The sequence below is a fragment of the Cucumis sativus genome, chromosome 7, assembly GCF_000004075.3.
Source record: "Cucumis sativus cultivar 9930 chromosome 7, Cucumber_9930_V3, whole genome shotgun sequence".
In the NCBI taxonomy this organism is placed as follows: domain Eukaryota; kingdom Viridiplantae; phylum Streptophyta; class Magnoliopsida; order Cucurbitales; family Cucurbitaceae; genus Cucumis; species Cucumis sativus.
This window is the reverse complement of record NC_026661.2, coordinates 22,436,251-22,456,646: the sequence shown is the minus strand read 5'-3', so window position 1 is coordinate 22,456,646 and position 20,396 is coordinate 22,436,251. Positions and strand designations below refer to the sequence as shown.

The window sequence follows — 20,396 nt, the reverse complement described above, 5'->3', positions numbered from 1 at the left end:
CGGACAATATAGAAATTTACTAGTTAATGTGTCCTAAAATCCATCCCAAAACTCTTTATACCCTTCAAAATTATCCCATTTTTTTAATTTCCGAAGAGACTTATTCGAAACAACTTATCATCAAGAAACTGAAATACCGAGGCTCGAAAGGGAGATGATTTCCCGCTCTTCTCTTCCGACCATGTGAATTCTCCTTCCATCGATTTCCCCGGCTGGAACGCAATTGATGGCCTGCGAACGGTTTCTCACTCTTTCTTCCCCATTTTCCAGTGCCAGGCTCGGGACCCTTAAGCCACGAACATGGCGTCGTCCACATCCCTCAATATCATCTCAAATTTCAACACCGTCCGATTCTCCAACCGACGAACACAACGATTCTAAGAAGAAGAACAAGCTGAATTTCCTGCAAATCTCCGTAACTCTGTCTATACTTTCAACCTCTCTTCCTATGTCCAGCGCCCTCGCTGCCGCCGCTTCCAAAGAAGTGAAGGAACGAAGACGTGGACCCAAGAGATCTTCCGCCAAAAAAGCTGAATCTCTTTCGCCTCAGGAGCTGCTTTCCTGGTCCCAGGGACTTCCAGCTATCTCAAACCGGATTCCCTATACCGAACTTCTCGATTTGAAAAGGGAGGGAAAAGTTAAACATGTGATTAAAAATCCTAATGGGTTTTTGAGACTGAGGTCGGAATTAGTAATGGTGATTTTGGAGGATTCCAGAGTGTTGAGGACGGTGTTGCCGTCTGTGGAGAGTAATCGAAGGTTTTGGGTGCTTTGGAATGAGTTGGGGATCGATTCTGTTTGTGTTAATGCATATACACCTCCTATAAAGCCTCCTGAATTGCCGACACCGTATTTAGGGTTCTTGGCCAGAGTACCGTTTTTTATGTTTTATTTTGGTCAACCTAAGAAGGAGTCCAAGAGAGTTGCACAGCTTAGGCGTCTGAGGGATGAGGTAAAGATGGAAACTACTACTGAATTGACGAAAATGAGGCAGGAAAATGAGAAGATTGAAAAGGCTATGAAGATGCAGAAGAAACAGGAGGAGAGGAGGATTAAGAGAGAGACAAGGAGGAAGAAGCAGGTGGAATCATTACGTGAGGCTAGAAAAATTAGCGAAAATATGGGAATGATATGGGAAGAATTAGCCAATAGTCCAAATGTGGCATTTGCCCTTGGTTTGGTATTTTTTGTTATTTTTTACAGGACCGTGGTGTTAAGTTATAGGAGACAGAAGAAGGATTATGAGGATCGATTAAAGATTGAGGAGGCTGAAGCAGAGGAGAGGAAGAAAATGCTGGAGTTAGAGACGGATCTGGAAGTTACAGAAGGTGAGGATGATGATATTGAGCAAGGAAAAGGTGAACAAAATCCTTATTTGAAGATGGCTACGCAATTTATGAAGTCTGGTGCTCGAGTTCGTCGGGCTCATGGCAAGAGGCTGCCTCAGTATCTGGAGAAAGGGGTGAATGTGAAGTTTGAGGATGTCGCTGGGCTTGGGAAAATAAGGCTCGAGCTGGAGGAAATTGTGAAGTTTTTCACACAAGGAGAGATGTACAGGAGAAGGGGTGTAAAGATACCAGGTCAGAATGTACTTTTATCGTAAGAATTTTTTCTTATTAATGGTTTGTTAGTACTACAAATGAGCATTTTTTTGGGTCCTAATGTAGATTAAGCCATGTATGAGTAATTTCCTGCTTTAAATGGAAACACAAAGTAACTGGAGCTGTTTCATTAGGATGCTTCAAGGGTTAAATGTTTATTAATCAGGTGGAATACTGCTTAGCGGTCCTCCTGGAGTGGGGAAAACTTTACTAGCAAAAGCAGTTGCCGGTGAGGCAGGTGTTAACTTTTTCTCCATATCTGCTTCTCAATTTGTGGAAATATATGTCGGAGTTGGTGCATCACGTGTTCGAGCTCTGTATCAAGAAGCAAAGGAAAATGTATGTCGGTTGTTATTTGCTCAAATTCATTTCATTTTAAACCTAAGTTTTCTTAAGAAAAAAAACACTGTTCAGTCTGTTGGTCTCCATTATTTGAATGCTAAAGTTTGCTCACCGATCCCTGTTCTAACTATTATCAGGTCTCATATTTCCATTTCCTATTTTTATAAATATCAATCTTGTCCACTTTCTTGTCTTCTAATTTTCCCAATTCATGTCGTAGAATTTTAAAATGTTCTGTCGGTTTCACATTTTCTTCAATATTATGTTGGTCATGATAGGCTCCATCAGTTGTTTTCATTGATGAACTAGATGCTGTTGGAAGGGAACGTGGTTTGATAAAAGGTTCTGGAGGGCAAGAACGTGATGCTACTCTTAATCAGGTTGGGCTAGAATTATTAACTCCATTTTTGTGAATTGTGAAGTCCTGCTTAATGGTCTATATTGCTGTTGGTTTATGCATTTCAGCTTCTTGTCTGCTTGGATGGATTTGAAGGCAGGGGTGAAGTGATCACTATTGCTTCAACTAATAGATCAGACATCCTTGATCCAGCACTTGTGAGGCCTGGACGATTTGATCGAAAAATTTATATTCCTAAGCCTGGACTTATTGGTCGCATGGAGATTCTCAAAGTAATATAGTTTTCAATTTTACTAGTGTTGCTGATTTTTGGGTTCCACACTTCTTTGATTATAGTAAATCTACAAACAATATTCTTTAAGGTTCCAGGACAAATGTTTTTCCTTTCTCTTTTCTCATTATAGGTTCATGCGCGAAAGAAACCTATGGCTGAAGATGTTGATTACATGGCTGTAGCCAGTATGACAGATGGAATGGTTGGTGCAGAACTAGCGAACATAGTTGAGGTTGCTGCTTTAAATATGATCCGTGAAGGCAGAACTGAGGTACTTTGCGATTTTTCCTCATACTAGTAGCGTGTTACTTCTATCATTAACTTTTGGAAAAAGAAATGCGAAGTGTTAGATATTATATTAAATTTGTTTTCACCTGTCAACTTAAGCTTTTGGATTAAATTAGTGGTTTAAGATGATATTGGAGCAGGTGGTCCTGGAAGGTTATGTGTTGAAACTTCAAGCTCTGAATGTTATTTTCTTTCCAATTAAAATTGATTTCCACTTTTTGGACATTTCAAATTTCAAGCCCACAACAGAGGATGAATTACAAATGTTTCCTTTAGTACTCGGCGGGATCTGGTGCACTGCGTCTGAAATAGTGAGAGGCAACCCCTCTTAGCAGGCTAGGGGGAGAGAGGCCGTTGGAGCATGTTTTCGATTAATGTAGCTTGGCGCCCATATTTTACAAGGGGTAAAACACAGTAATTTCCTTTGCTCTTATTTTAATGTTGAGACATTTTAAGAGGATCGGAAGATGGAGGACACGAGAGGGCATTCAGTTGATAAAATGAGTTGTAGTAAGAACTACATCTCCCCAGAGATAGAAGGGAAGGGAAGTAGACAACCTAAGGAAACGGGATACTTCTAGAAGGTGACAATTTTTTCTCTAGGCAACCCAATTTTCTTGGCGTGTAATACCAAGAGCTTTGGTGAACAATCCCCTTAGAGGGTAGAAACTCATTAAAGGAATGGTTTGAAACTCACAATCATTGTCACTCTGTAGAATTGCAATTTTTGCATCGAACTACGTTTCTTCAATGTGATAGAAAATTGAAGTAACCTCAGATTTGTTGGAGATGAGAAAGACTCAGGTAAGACAAGGATGGTCATCAATGAAGGTCATAAACCACCATTTTCCAAAGGCGGTAGTAACCTTGGACAACCTCCAAACATCCCTTTTGGATAAGAGTGAAAGGTTGGGTTGTTTTGTATGGTTGTGAGATAAAGGAGATTCGATTTTGTTTAGCTCGAATCACGCATCAAAAGATAAGGTGGAAACATCAACATGAGAGAAAAGATGGGGAAATAAATGTTTCATATATTGAAAATTTGGGTGGCTTAAACAAAAATGCCATAACATACATTCTTTTTCAGAAGTAGTAAAGTACGAAGATAAAAAAATCTAGTCCTAGAAGTGCTACTAGGGGAATTATCATCATCAAGGATGTAGAGTCCCCTATTATGTCGGGCAGTGCCAATCATCCTCCACTAGCTCAAGTCTAGAAAGGAAACAAAATCAGGTAAGAAGGTTGCTTTACATTTCAGCTCACAGATAATCTTGCTCATCTACTAACAATATTAAAACTATTAAGGCTATTCACCCTAGCACGTGCGGTTAACCTTGCTTCTTCTTCCTTCTACTGTACTGGTGCATAATTGGGGGTCTATCAGATTAGGATCATTATGGTTTCTAGTGTGACCAGATAGATGAGAAGTTCCAGCACACTTACTCACATAAGCTTGCCCGGTATTCTGTTTGTCTTTCGAAGGAGTTTCTTACCTCCTAAGGGACACTCGTGTAACTTCCAACGCTATTCCTTGGTTTGCCGCTGTGTCTTGCAATGCTCATAGAAAGGGTCCAGTTTTCCATTGTGCTTCTCGCTGTCATGAGTAGAGGAACTTGCACTGAAGGCAACAGAATCAATTGTTGGGATGGTTAGAATATTCATAGTGCTTGGTGAGGTGGTTGGAAAATGTGTAGAGGTTGAAAAGGGTTTCTACTCGGTAAAGTTGCAAAAACCGATCTTGGGACATTAAGTACGAGTGGGAAGGAGGAGAGATCCCACCCCTCATCAAGCAATGCTTCTCTTATTCTCAGTCGGTTTATGGAATTTTTGTAAACATCTTGCACACTGAGGGATTTTCTGGAGAACGGAGGGCTGAAAAACTCAAAGTCTCCATAATGTAAGAAGATGTTTCCCCTCTTTAGGTCTAAAATTTTGATTGTTGAGGGAACAAAACCACACATGTTCTTCTTGACCTGAATATGAGCTTCACTACAATTTGTAAATTTGAGGGTTTGAGTGGCTATTTCTATGGGGCCTAAAAAATGAACTCTAATTGCTTCAAAAATACTTCTACACCAGAAATCAAAGGAAAGGTTCTTAACTTTAAGCCAACCTCCATAACCTTTCAACACTAGTGGTCTACTATGTTTCAAGCTGCCCTATTTTTCAAATTTAAGGTGGAAATTACCCCATGCCTGCCAATTTACCTTGTGCACCTATGAGGTCACTATGGGAGCCTTGATCAAGACCGATAAGGGCATTGTCATCCTAAAGGGGGTTAATAACAATGCTGGTTCAGAGTTTCGATTCCAAAAATTTGTGAATCGACCTCCAATCATCAAAAGCAAATATTTTCGAAATAATCCAAAGGTTAGCAAAATTAAGCTTAGCCACCTCATGGTTTTTAAGTAACCAATGTTTTTGAATTGAGGTGAATGACGAACTGAGACCTGAGTAGTACATTTAAGGTTGGAGATTTTGAATTTGACCATAGCAACATAACTTTGTTTTTCTTCTGAAGGTTGGAAGAGAGCTTTAGTAGAAATGGCTGAGAACCATCCGGAGTAGTCAACTATATGTACATACTTTTTCAGCATTTTACAGAATGAAGACCAGCCTTGCATATTAACTTCTGAGCAGATTCTAAGGGTAGAGTGACCTTCTGATTAAGGCCAAATGTCACAGCTAAGGATCCAACCTGATTTGGCTTGGAACTTGAAGATCCTTAGTCTCCCTCTGTCAAATTCACCATCTTTCTGGAAGAAGCGGTCTACTAGATTATGGAGGAGATCTGAAATGGTACAAAGTCCATTGGAGTTGAGCTTCAGAGATTGATATGAATTTGTTAGCTTCCACATCTTCAATAAAAAAAGTCTTCGTTCTCTTTCCAAATACAATAATGTGATTGATTAAACTCGCAGCTAACAGTTTCCATGTTGAGGGGCTCATCGAAGAGGCCTGGCTAAACCGGGGAGGATGGTAGAGGAGGAGAGAGGAAATAGGAGATAGGAGATAGGAGAGAGGAGAGAGGAGAGAGGGGAGAGGAGAGAGGGGAGAGGGGAGAGGGGAGAGGAAAGAGGAGAGAGGGGAGAGAACTTACCTTTTTCCTTTTGGTTTGAATGTTTGGATACTGCAGCGAAATGCCGCTGCTCAGTCTCGGTGTACCTTGAACAAGGAGTTTGAGGACTCTTCCATTCAGGATCTTTGCTCGAATTGTTTGGCTTATTTATCCCAAGACGGCTAGAAGAAAAAGAAGATGGCGCTTTCCTCCCTATTGACTTCTTTTAGTATATCTCATCACTGTTAATAAGCTATTATCATTGTTTGTTGGTTTGTACGGTTTCAATTTTGGTTTAGTCCTTTATTTTTATACCTTTGTGAATGTACTATTGTCATTTGTATTCTCGTTTCCAATTTTTGTGGATATGATGAGGGGACTATGGGGTGTCAACGTAGTTGAGATATCCGGATACGCCCATTGATTTTTTGGTCTCTTTATTTGTGCTAATAGTATATCTCTTGTATTTTGAGTTTTCTTCATTGATAATGAGGTCGGTCTTCTTTAAAAAAAATATAAATAAAAGAACAAACTTTTCATGAGCAAAAAATATCCTGTATATATCTTTGATATTGCTCTACTTGTATTGGTAACAAAATACTGTTTTTTTCTCTAGTTATTGATTCATATCGTTAATTTTTCTTTTCCCTTCCGTGACTTTAGGCTTCCTACTGAAATATTGTCACTTTGCCCATGCAATAGATTGCCCTAATATCAGGGAAAATTTATCTGATTTGTGCAGATTACGACCGATGACTTATTGCAAGCTGCTCAAATAGAAGAAAGGGGACTGCTAGATAGGAAGGAAAGAAGCCCAGACACATGGAAGCAAGTGGCCATTAATGAAGCAGCAATGGCTGTTGTGGCCGTGAACTTTCCTGATCTTGAAAATATTGAATTTGTATGGTCTTAATCATCGACTTTTTCATTTTTCTCATGCACTAGAATTATCCACTGCTTTTACTTTTGATATTCCTGAAGTAGATTGAATTGAATAACTAACATTAGGAAGGAACAAAAGCAAGGATTGTCAGTTTAACAGCAGCGAAGTACTTCTATACACGATTCTTGATCAATTTGAAACTTGGTACCAACACTTGAATAATCTGAGTTCTTGTGGGACCTCTCTTATTGTGTAACTCATACTTTTGAGTCGTTTGACTTCTCAAGATGTACAATGACACATCTAATACATAAATAAAGTGAGTGTGTAAAATGATATATTTAATATTCGGACAAAGTTCCTTTTGACTTCTCAGTATGTACAACGTTAGCAAGACTATAATGTTTTGGAAATATAACCATTATGTTAGGAACCGAGGTAGTGTGGGACATGTTCCACAATGTTTAGATGGGATGGAGATTATGGAAAATGTTTGGTAGTAGCTGAACTTCAGTGGAGAGAATCAACCCTCTTGAATTGGTAGTTAATATCAGTAACTTTTTCTAAGGCCCCCAATCGTTCACACCTATAAAAGGAGGGGCAAAAGGGTAAATGGACAAACAGCTAATGATGAGGGAATGATGAAAAGAGATCGTGCAAGGGGGGCCCATGGGCAAGAATGAAGGAATGAGGTATATAAATAGGTCTTTTTGGGTTTGGGTAGGTAGGTTTTATTATCCTTTATGTCAAGTCGGCTGCTGTAGCCTGGGGAGGGTATTCAGCTATCGGAAAGGGAAGCTGAGTATGTTCTTTATTGCTTTTATCTTTGTTATTTTGGATATTGTGACTAGTGTAATCTTTTGGCATATACATAAATAAATTTTAGCAGAGTGTTGTCTCTCTTTTGCTTTTGTGTGTGTGGAAATATTAGTGTTCATTTAGTAGATTTTCTACACTTTTGTCTCTAATTCTCAAATTTCCAGTGTAAAATTGTAAGGGAAACTTTACACGTACCTGTTATTCTGCTTGATACCTGGAATATATTTACAATTTGAACATGACTACATCTGGTGCAGGTCACTATTGCACCTAGATCTGGTAGGGAATTGGGTTATGTTCGGATGAAAATGAATGCCATGAAGTACAATGAAGGAATGCTTACGTATGTTGTACCTCTCTTTATGTTTTAGCCATCCAATTCTTTACATTGTTGAGGGAGAGCTAATGATTTTTTTTTTCATTAATAATAATTATTTATTCACTGCTGTTCTGATCATGTATGAAGTTCTCATGGGGGTGGTGCCATTCTCATGAGTTGTAGTCCACACAATTGTTATTCCTTTTATTGCACTAGTTTTCGGTTCAAATAGTTGTCAAAACTTTTATATATACTTTTTTTTAAAGTTATCGTTTTTATTTTTTTGAAACGAGACAAGCTTCTTTATTAATAATGGAAAATAAGACTAATGCTCAAAGTACAAGAGAATTGAACTAAGAGTAAAATAAGAAAAGACAAAAACATCTAAACAAACTGCCCAACTATGATCTCGGCCAATACAAGTGAAAACGACCAAAACAAACAAACGCAAAGAACAAGCTAAAAAGGCGAAACCCAAGAGAAAAAATGATTCTAAAACAGAACCAAAACGAAGAGATTTGAACACAAGGGAAAACAACCATAGCCTTTTTGAACAAGTGGCCGGCTGTGTTTGAGGTTATCCCATCTTTCAAATTTGAGGTGAAAATTCCCCAAGCCTGCCATTTACCTTCCTCACGAATTAAGTCTAATATTGATCCTTGGTCAATGCTAATGAGGCCATTCTCATCAGAAAGAGGATTTATAACAATTTTCGTTTGGAAAAGAACTTTCAGCCTCTTACGGATCAGTCTCCAGTTGTCAGAGACAAATAATTTTGATATAATCCATAGATTTTCAAAATTAACTGTTAGACCACCATTATTATTTACTTATAATAGAAGAAAGAAGGAGAAGAGATCACGTGAGAATGAAGCACAGAAGATAGGAAGTAGAAATGAGAGAGAGAAGAGTGGGCCCAGCAACAGTTATGTTGACAGGGGAAGTTAAAAGGCAAGTACGAAGAGGAGAAGGGGGCGGTTAGTGAGAAACAAAGTGGGCTTCATTACTCTTTGAGAGAGAAGGGTAGCAGAGGGCCAGGTTCTATTGTTCTTGTTTGTCTGTATTTTCTTTGTTGCGAGTATTCTGGATAGGATCAGAATTGTTTGCAGTTTATTTGTATTTGGTTAGGTGTAGATGTTCTGTCTTTGTTTTTGAATTTCTAGTTTGGTTGTTTTGGTTCTTATCTTGAGAATCAATAGACTTGTTATTATTGTAGATTCTGTTGCAAATTATCTATATAAATAGAAACACGATATCAGTGTTCTATCATTAACCTTCACAACTTCATGGTTCTTAATCAACCACTGCTTCTGTTTTGGAGGGGGAGAATGGTTGGGCACTTGAAGCTTCCTGTTTTGACTAGGAACCTGACCGATTTCCTTGGTTTTGGACCTTGGAGCAGGGGAGTTAGAAAGACTGGATTTTATCATTTCAACGTAACTAATTTTTCCTCTCATAATCAAAGAAGGAATCTTTGAGATATTTTCAGAATACCATCTATTGTAATCCAATTTTTCGACAAATTTTCCCAGCATCATACCGAACAACTTCCAACCTTGCCGATCTTTTCCTAAGCACTCTAATATTGAAAAGACCCCCTGAATATGGTCAGTGATCACAACTTAGAATCCATCCAGACTTAGCTTGAAACTTCAAAATTCTCAATCTTCCTCTGTCAATGTCCCCGAATTTCCTAAAATGGTTGTCCACTGGAATTCTGAGTAATTCAGCTATTACTGAGTTGGCTATCAGAAAGAAAGATGTTTCCACCGGCTTCTACATCTTCGATAAAGCAAACATCTTCCTCTTTCCAAGTGGAATAGTGTGACTCGTTGATTTTGCAACAAACAACCTCCATGTTATGCTTTGAGAATTAAGGGAGAGGTCTGTTGAGAAACCCGGCTGTTGGAGAGGGGAGGAGGAGAGGAGAGAGGTGAGAGGGATCAAACTTTTAAGTTGTTTGGTTGTCTAACTGTTGTTATTGTTATTATTATGATTATTATTATTAATTCAACACATTAGTTTAAATTCAAAATGCATAACAAAACCTTTCTTCATTCGTTTTTGGTATTTCTTACTCGTGCATATGATTTCATGCAGCCGCCAGTCCCTCTTGGATCATATAACTGTTCAACTAGCACCACGTGCTGCAGATGAACTCTGGCATGGGGAAGACCAGGTATGATACTTGTCTAATTCTTATAAGATAGATGCATTGCAAGTAATCTGACATATTTTCCCCGTAACTTACTAACCATTTTCTTCTATACATACTAAATTGGGATATTGATGTGAGCCTGATAGGCCCCAAATCACCAAGGTATACTTGAGGAAGCGTGAGAGAGAGAGAGAGGTGATATTATGTGAGGGAAAATGTTGGTTATGTGTATGGGAATATTGTTAGTTAGGGTGCTGAGGGTTCCCGGCATGAGTTGTATAAAGGAAAATTGCATTAGATGACAAAAAAATTTAGAAAAAACAGTTCATAACACCTCTCTTTTTCATGTTGCAAATTTGGCAAATATGACAGCAATCAACGGTAATCAGACAATAATTTGACGATAATCTGCTTTTAAATTTGCTATTTTTGCAATTTTGAAAATGTAAGTAACATAGGCTCTATTATCATTATTTTTTTTTTTTGCTATTTTTGCAAACTCCCCTTGCATAAATATAGAGGAGAGATAGTTAAGGAAGTTATTGAATACCTTGTTCATTGTAATCGTTCTCTTTTGGAGAATTGGTGAGGTACGGAGCCCTTGAAACTTCCCTTGCTTGTTAATAAAAAAAATTGGAAGGTTGAGACCTATCAAAGATGTCAACTGAAAGCTATAAATAATTGCAAAGTTTGCTCAGAAGTTCCATTTTTCCACATTGTTTTTGTCCTCCTTATTTTTCAGCAGGGATGTTTATGGTTAAAGCATGGTGTATCGATCATTTCAGCATTTTAAAGTTATAATGTATAATATGGTGAACAACCAGTCCTTGCTGAAGTTCCTGTTTGGAAGATCTCTTCTTGATAATTGACCAGTGTAAAAAAAACAAATTGGAAGGTAAGTTCTCTGCTTTCTCTCCTCTCTCCTCCGCGCCCCTCTTCGTTTCTCTCTTTCAGGAAGCTCCACGATGTTTGCATCCCAGACTGCCAACATTAGCCTTTCAGTGATGACTGCTCTCAGACCATTCACCAAAGTTCTCTGGCGAGCGAAAGACAGTTCGTTATTCCAGTGAATTTTCAGCCTACACTTTGTTCAAATTCAAAGATAGAAATGGAAGTCGAAAGTTGCAAAATAGACAACCTGTTCTTCTGCATTTGGTACAAAAAAGGTATTTTCCAGGTGGAAGACGTCAATGTCAAATGCCAACATAATCCTACCAATTTTGAACTCACAACTTATTTGGTTTCTTGAAGCAATTTTGGAACTGAATTGAAAACCGGAGGATTCTTATTTCTACAAAAAAATAAAAAGTGGAAAACAGAAGGGTTGAAGTCTCTAAATTCAGAATTGGAAAAGGTTGGATCTTAAGATGCCTTGGTTGACCTTGTACGGGTGGAAGATCATTCATTCATGACTCCTTAGGTGGAGATAGACAGGGATGGAAATTATTTGGCAAGATGTTGGGGAATTTCAAATTGTCATGAGTATAAAGCTTGGGGAGGAAGGTAGAGAAGCAGTCACATGAGGAGAAGAAGGAAAGCTATGTTGACAACGTGAAAACAAAGAAGACCAGACAACACTATTTTGGCATCCGTGAAACAGAGCACAAGCAATTATTGGGTGATTAAATATCTTGACGTTTTTAAAGTTTATTCCAACAATCTTTGGGTGGTTACAAAGCTCTCTGAGTTTGATAACTGGGTAGAGATAATAAAAAAGGTAAGTTCTCTCCCCTCTCTCCTCCCTGCCCTCTTTCCCGTTACCCATTTTCTTCGGTGAACTTCTAGACGATCTCATCATCAGCAAATGGAAGTGGAAAGCTGCATGATTGCTGAATCTTATTATTGTATTTGGTTTGAAGATGGATGCTTCCAAATTGAAAATGTAGACTTTAAAAAAATTCTTCAAATTATGAAGACTCTAACTGATTTGGTTCATAGAGACCCTCTCTGAACTAGTAATATGGCTTTCGGTGCAAAGTTACTTATTTAGAAACAGTATGGATCAGAGTGGTTCCACGAGGCTGACAAAATTCAAAACTACCTCGAGATGGATTCTAAGATGTGTTAAACGAGATGCTTTGGCAAATTCTCCTTCATCCATGTGTTTTAAAGGGATGAGAAGCAGGGCTGGTCTTCCTTTTTGAAAATGATGAAAAGCTTCCTTATGAAACACAAATATCAGTCTTGGCAATCTGACATACATTAGGCCTCCAGTCCCTCCCATTATCAGAAGAATCGCAGGCCTGGTGATGCAGACAAGGTAAAGTCTTGACTCACAAACCCCTTTGTTTCATTAAATAGAAAACAGAGCACTGGGACACGAAGCTCTGTGGAGCCTGGTCAGGAATTCTACTCTACTTCCCCCCTTGACAAACCAAATGTGCATCAGTACTGGGTAAGAAAAAATGATGACGGCATTGAAGAGAATTTTAATAACATGTGGATCATATCAAGACTTTTTGTCTTTGACTATTGGAAAGAAATCACAATCTCTGTGCAAGTATTATTTCAAGTGAATATAGTTATCAATCCATTTTTTGGACGATAAAGCTACCATAAAAGCATCCCATGGAAAGTTAGATGACTTAATTTTGAATCCTGGCAAATGGTCTAATTATGGTAAATTTCGTCTATTGCTTGAAAAATGGGACATGATCAAACATAGTAGGCTTTCTGTCATTAAAGGCTTCGGTTGTTGGTTATCCATTAAAAATCTTCCTCTTGATCTCTGGAGAAAGGATATCTTTGAAGTGATTGATGCCCATTTCCGTGGATTGGAAGGTGTAGAATTGGACACACTCAATTTGATTAGATGTACTGATGCAAGGATTAAGGTTCGAGAAATCTTTGCAGATTGTCTCACTAGAGTTGAAAAACAGAGTAAGGGGCAGTTTTTTCCTAAACTTTGGTAACTTTGAACCATTAACCGTCCTTAGATCTGTTAAAAATGATTTATTCATTAGATGTCTGGGTGCACCTTTTAATCCCTTCGCTTTATCGCTCTTTAGGCTTCTTTATTACAGCCATTGTATAATTCTCTTGTATTTTGGTTTTTATTATTAATAAAGAAGTTTGTCTCTGTTTTAAAAAAAAGAATTATTCATTGGTGATTTCTCCAACCCAATTGACTTGCACCGGACGAAGAGATGAACTTGAACCCCCCCCCCCCCCCCCCCCCCCCATCGAATTGGGATTTTCTCAAACATCATAAGCCATACATTTGAGTCACTCTGAAATTTTTACCCAGAATTCAGCAAAGATCAGTCGGAAAATTCTAAATCCGCCCGTGACTCTTCGGCTAACCAAACTAATGATAAGGGAGAGAACATTACTAGGGTAACTGCTGCGGCCAATGGGCATGAAGGAGAGCATGAGTCATTACCAGACAAGCCTTTAATGAGAATATCAAAGAGAGAATCTTGGCTCACTTCATTAATTCTTCAGAAAATAAAAGGCTCTACCTATCATCAATGCAACTTCTGACAACTCAATTGAATGCCACCAGGGACAAAGGCCCCACTAAACCCTTTAACTTGAAACCCCTGGGTTATGATATTCAAACGGGGCAGAAGAAGAGTTGGAAGTTACTTCATCCGTCCATAATACTTCCAAAGACAATTCAGACAACATAAAAAAAGTACCCCAACCAACAAGCTACCCTGCCCTCCCATAAAAAGGAATTTCTAGATGTTCAAGAGATATTACAGAAAAGGCTATACGTCCTTTTGCAATGCATGGACAGCCTTGGTGTAATCAAATCTGCAAAGGAGTTTTGTGAGCAACCCCCTCGGACAAGCTACGGATCAAGGCCAATCCTTCCAAGTCTGAAAGTAAATCCAGACCCCTTGGGAATCTGTTGCTCTCGTGCCCAATTACCCGAAGCTACTCAGCCTATTCCTTTGTTCAAGCACTCTCGTGTTACTGCCTAACTCAAAAATCACTTTCTTGAGAGGGTCTCCATGCTCCCAGTTGGCACACCTGTTCTTTTAAAAGAAGGCATTGGAGCTTGATTCCCCCTTTAGTGCAAGCATTGAAGATTCTGAAATTTTGCCAACAGATTGAAAGATTCTGCCACAAGAAGTTATCAACGAAAATGTCCTCCAGGCCTTGTTCACAGCAGAATCTGACACCCTTGGGAATAATCAGGGTGCTCAATGCTTCTCCTCCCATAATATCCTCAGAAATAATCAGGATCACTTGACCTCTATAGTCAAAGACTGCCAAGTACTTGTGGCTTGATCCTGATCACCCAATTCTTGGTGATCCAACAGATTCTTACACTATGAAGTTTGTGTCATGGAATATAAGGGGCCTTAAGGATATTTCCAAACGCCTGACCATTAAAAGGCTCCTCAAGAAGCTTCACTCGGATGTTGTCATGCTACAGCAATCAAAGCTGGAGGAGATCATTAACTATGTGGGATATGAGTAAGATCCGAGTTTTCGAAGCACTCAAAGGTGAATATTCACTGTCCATCAACTGTATCACCTCTTGTAAAAAATCTTGCTGGATTACCAGCGTATATGGTCCAAACAATTATAAAGAAAGAATATTTATATGCCCTGAATTAGTCTGACTATCAGATTACTGCACAGAAGCATGGTGTATTGGAGGCTATTTTAACATCACTAGATGGGCGCACAAACGTTTTCCTCTTGGAAGAAAAATTAGAGGTATGTGACAGTTTGATAACCTCATTGATTCACTCAGTCTTCTAGAAATCCCACTTCAAAATGGCAGATTCACATGGTCTAGAGATGGATCCTCAGCCTCTAGATCTTTACTAGACCGCTTGTTCGTCAATAAGGAGTGGGATGAAATTTTTGAAAATTCTAGAGTTAATAGAAAGGCCTGCACAATACCAGACTACTTCCCTATACTGTTGAAGGCTGGCTCAATTACATGGGGTCCCTCACCTTTCAGATTCTGCAATAGGTGGCTGTTTTTCTCAGAATGCAACAACATCATCAAAGAAGCTTGGAACAATGCAAGCCTTACTGGTTGGGCTGGATTTGTGCTTTTTGGTAAATTGAGAAATGTAAGGCTGCTCTAAAATTATGGAATGGAAATCTCCAGAAAGATCCCAAGAGGAAAGAAGAGGAACTGTTAAAAGATTTTTTTTTGAAAAGGAGATGACCTTTTTATTATTTTTTTCTGAAACGGAGACAAGCCTCTTTATTAATAACAAATGCGATTAATGCTCAAAGTACAAGAGTAATATACTAATAGCAAAATAAGAAAAAGATGGTCATCCAAACAAAGATGAACCTAGACAAAACATATGGGAAAATGACCAACAAACGATCACAAAGTAGAAACAAGGAAAGAACCAAAGCAACAAAGAGTTGAGACACTAGTAAGGATCTTAATACAAACTAAAAATAAACACTTTGATGAAAAGTGCCCACTTCAGACTGAAAATTTGAATACACGTGCTTCAATTTGAGAGGAGAAAGGAGAACCAAGAAGAGGCAATCAGTTGCTTCAAAACTATCCAGCCCAAATAATTTTTTTCAGAGATTTTGCACTCAACTGAAAATCATGATGACGAAGACAACATCCAAAAGCTAAATCTTTTAAGCTAACTGCATCAATTACAGATTTTTTCTCTTTCTTGAATATGAGAGAACTAGTTCTAAATAAGTGTTCAAGAGACTTGAATCCTAACACTTTATCTGCAGCCTTCAAACCTTACAAAGTACCCGATTATTGGACCCAAAGGTGGCTGAAATCAGATCTCGAAAGAAAAATAATTTGCATATTTCTACTATTGAGAAATTATCTTCATTAGACTGGATGAGGAGGAAGGTTATCAAATTTTCATTACACCAAAATGATGCCACAATCATTGACTAAGGGCAGCAGATCCTTGGGCAATTTCGAGGGAACTTTGATGGGAACAACATTGGGTTCATCAAATAGAGAAGAGAGATCAGCCCCTTCAGCTTCTTCATTATTCTTGAAATCAAAACCATTTGGAAACCCAGGGACGACCCTCACTACTGACACTACTGCTCTCATTTGCCAAGGTTTGAGATAGAACCCCATACTATCAAATAAAGTGGCTGAATGAAGTCACTCGATGCTTGATGTTCTCTACCCATGTTTCTAAATTCTATTGGGGACAAGCCATTCTTACTGTTACTTATCTAATCAATTGTATGCCCTCCCGTGTTCTTAGTTACTCCACTCCTCGTCAAGTCTTCCTTCAATCATTTCCTCATCTCCTTGCTCAATCTCCTAATTTGAATCCTAAAGTCTTTGGGTGTAGTGCATTCGTTCACATCCCTTCCCACCATCGCAGTAAATTGGATTGTCAAGTCCATAAATGCATATTCTTGAGATAGTCACCCACTCAACATGGTTACAAATGTTTTTCTCCTTCCACCAATCAAGTTTATGTTACTATGGATGTCATCTTCTTTGAAGATGTTCCATTTTATTCCAAAACTGATTTTCAGGGGGAGAACATGCATGACAATCAATGAAACGTCGTCAGGTTTACTGCTTGGAGGCTACCCAAAAAGCTCCTTATTCTGGCAGCCCATTGTAGATAAAATTCAAGGTGAACCACTTAGCTAAATGGTCTAAAATGATCAAAAGCCAAAGAGATGGGGGCCACGGCCTTAGTGATTTGAGAATAAGAAATATGACTCTTTTATCAAAATGGGGATGGAGATTCATGTCAGAACAGAAGGCCTTGTGGTGCAAAGCAGTTAAAAGTAGTCACAGTACCCACCCCTTCCTTTGGCACACTAGCGAGAAGGAGAATTGAGTTTGAGAAGCCTGTGGATTAGTATTACAAGAGAATGGTGCAAGATTCAGCTCTAGCCACTTTCATAATAGGTAATGGCAGCAAAGTGTTTTTTTGGAATGGTCCATGGCCGGATAATATGTTAGACCACCCATCATACATCAATACAGTAGGAGAAAGAATAGGAAAGAGAAACAGGAGAGGGAGTTAGTTATGTAACCGCAAGTGGGGACCACAAATGAGTGGAACGACGCATGATACAAGGGGGACCACTGTAGGTGGGGATTGAATATAAATAAGGGAGAGAAAGAGAGAACGGGGAGCTTTTCTTTTTTGGCAAAGTATCTTTCTGTTTATTCTTGAAAGAGAGGATAGCAGGAGAGGGAAGGGAGTCCATCGAATCGGCTTAAAACCAATTCGGTGAGGGTGTCCTGTATTACTTTCGGCAATTTTCATCTTAGTAATATCAAGCATCTTTGATTTTCATCTACTGAAAGCGGGAATAGCTGGTATCCCATCATAATATTCCACTAAACAGCAAGTTCCCTAGATTATTTTTATTGCCCTCTTGCCTAAATGGTCAATTTCGAAGCATTGGGTAGCCAAACTAGTTCCTAAGCAGTTTACTTTAGAAGATTAATGAAAGAGGAGTAGGTTGTTGACTTTCAATAGCTGATGATTTCTTTAAATGGGAAAGTGGTAAATTCTAACCCAGACAAGAAAGTTTGGTCCCTAGAACCAAGTGGCTACTTCACAGTTAGATCCTTGGTTACTCATCTATCATTTGGTTCTCCCCTTGATGTTTCTTTAAAAGAGTCGACATCTTCGTGTGGATTATGCTTCCAAGGGAATTTAAATTGTATCTCTTCATTGCAAAAAAAGCTTCCCTCTCATTGCCTATCTCCTATGTGTCATCTATGTTGTATGAATCAAGATCTTCAGCACCTAGTTTTTGAGTATCCTTATACAGTAAATTGTTGGTGTAGGCTGCTGCAAATTTTTAATTTCAGATGGGTTTTTTATGGCAGCTTTAGTGGTAATGTGCTGCAAATTCTATGGTGCAATGTAGTCAATGCTTTATTAGTGAAATATGGTTTGAAAACACATTTTCTGCAATATGGCTTCACCATGATAGGACAAAATACATTGAAATTGATCGACCCTTGATCTAAGAAAAAGTCGTCAATGAAGTGGTTTATCTCAACTATGTGCCCACAAAGCAACAGATAGCAGATATCCTTACCAGGCCTTTACCAAGACCTAACTTTGAAGACTTGAATAGCAAGTTAGGTTTGTATAATATATACAACCCAGCTTTAGGGGGAGTGTTGTAAATTATTAAAGTTAGGGTATCTTTGTAATTGTTTTGTTAGGGTTTTACTGTATTCTTTTATTTTGCAACTATTTAAATATTTGATTCAGGGGAGATAATTTCCTTATTTTTTATTGGGTCTTTCCTTGTACATATACATTGACATTAAGCCATCAAGGTATTATGAATGAAATTATAGAACCTTCAGTGATGTCTATTCATTATGTTAATGAAGTGAATCGTTTCCTTTTAAAAAAAAAAAAGAGGGACTCTTTTGATGAAACTTTTATTAAAGAGTGCTAAGAGGGTGTCAACCTAATTGAGATGTCTGGATGCACTCGTTGTTCCTTTTCCTTCTCTTCAAAAAGAAAAAAAAGAGGATCTTTTCTTGATATCTTTTTCTAAACCTCCACGTCCACTTGCTTGCAGTTTCTTTTCTTGAATTGTTTGGTCTAAGTTGTTGCAATCTTTTTGACATTACAGTTGAGTACAATCTGGGCTGAAACAGCAGACAATGCTAGATCAGCTGCTAGAACCTTTGTTCTTGGAGGCCTCTCCGAGAAACATCATGGAGTATCAAACTTCTGGGTTGCAGATCGAATCAATGTATGCTTGTTTCTTTTACTATAATAAATGTGCCCATAGTTAATGAAAATACAGGACTATGTACTTGAAAAGGAGAAAAAGAAGAGCGTACTTATTGTTTTTGTTTATAAGAAAACAGTTTTTACTGTGTAACTTTGTGTGTGTGTATAATCTTTCACTTCTGAAAATTTTTCAGACGGGTGAGAACTTTAAAGTGCTACCTTTTTAAATTATTTTTAAAATTCTAAAAAGGAGCCATTTACCCCTCTTCTTCTGTCGTTGCTCCGCTCTTATTGAGCTCAACCTTTTTCTTTCTAAATGAGTAAGAATTTTCACCTTGGTACATCTTGTAACCGGAAGTAAATTTAGGTTGGCAAATGCTGGGAATAAATTTCTAATAAGTATATCCTTGACATTGTCTAGCTTGATTTGATGGATATTGAATTGGCAGGATATTGATTTGGAAGCTTTGCGGATTTTGAGCGTTTGTTATGAGCGTGCAAAAGAGGTACCATACTTTTTCAAGAAATGTCGTACAAAAAATTATACAATTCCTTTTTACATGTAATGCTATATTTTAATCTTCTTTTTTTTTTTGTATTAGATTTTGCAACAAAACAGAAAGCTTATGGATGCGGTGGTTGATGGTCTTATTCAAAAGAAAAGTTTATCAAAACAGGAATTCCTCCGTCTTGTCAAGTTGCACGGCTCGATTAAACCTATGTCTCCAAGCATCATTGACCTTCGAATTGCCAAGCGGGCCAAGTTTGATGAAGAGATGAAGAAAAACCAAAAGAAAATACCCGTAGGCAGTAACAGCTCATAAACGTGGATTCCAAAATCTAATGCTATCACTATGCCCTAAAGTTTTGAGATCATGGTTTCACAAATTTCTAGCAGTGACTGTGATAGCAAAAGTCATTGCCCGAGTTGGAGAAGGAACATATATATTCCTACTGGGGACCGGTTCTTCCTGGTCGATCGGTTGGACTGCAGAAAGATGAGTATTTAATAGTTCCATTTCAATTTTATCCCGTCGAAATATGTAGGTTTTGGAGGCAGCAATGTTAACATTTTTTTTACCATTTATGTATCGTTGTAACTATTCCTAAGTTCAGGTATTATTTTTAGATCTTACTCCTACGGTTAATGTTAATTCATAATAAGTTGAGTTTCTCACGTGACATTTTTGGTGGCTAAATTAAAGATCCTGTTTCCATGCCTTTATACATCTGTAGAGGTTGGTTGAAGACACTTGAAAGAAATTTACACCATTAGGCCGGCCGGCTGAACTAAGTTAAGACTGAAAATTAATTTTATATTTGTGTATATGTCCTTTGTTGGCAAATGGTTAAAAATGCCAAACTCTGATTGTTTTTTTTTTTTTTTTTTTTTTTGAAGTTATAGCATTGGCCATTTTCGAACATTTTGGATACCACTTTGGTCTATTACCAAGAGCACCAATTGTGACCTTGACTTGTCTACCTATATCGTAGACCTTGCCAGAGATATGATCTCATGTTTATTAACACACGATTATTCAACTAAAGGGGCAGGACAAAAACAAACAAAAGTAATTGTCGGAACACTAATTTTGGCTAAAATTAAAATAAAAATTGTCAGGTTTTCATAAGTTTTTTTTAA

The 20,396-nt window shown here is 38.1% G+C and overlaps 1 protein-coding gene across 1 annotated transcript; it reads left to right on the top strand.

Annotated features, from left to right (window-relative positions):
* The first annotated feature begins 89 nt into the window (after positions 1 to 89).
* On the top strand, positions 90 to 19,977 carry LOC101211900 (probable inactive ATP-dependent zinc metalloprotease FTSHI 2, chloroplastic). The gene is made up of 11 exons (XM_004141606.3): positions 90 to 1,580; positions 1,768 to 1,940; positions 2,222 to 2,323; positions 2,409 to 2,573; positions 2,706 to 2,846; positions 6,664 to 6,822; positions 7,881 to 7,966; positions 10,043 to 10,121; positions 18,651 to 18,773; positions 19,204 to 19,260; positions 19,357 to 19,977. Exons 1-11 carry the CDS (start codon positions 227 to 229, stop codon positions 19,576 to 19,578), a joined length of 2,661 nt encoding a protein of 886 aa, XP_004141654.1. The 5' UTR covers positions 90 to 226; the 3' UTR covers positions 19,579 to 19,977.
* The last annotated feature ends 419 nt before the right edge of the window (positions 19,978 to 20,396 follow it).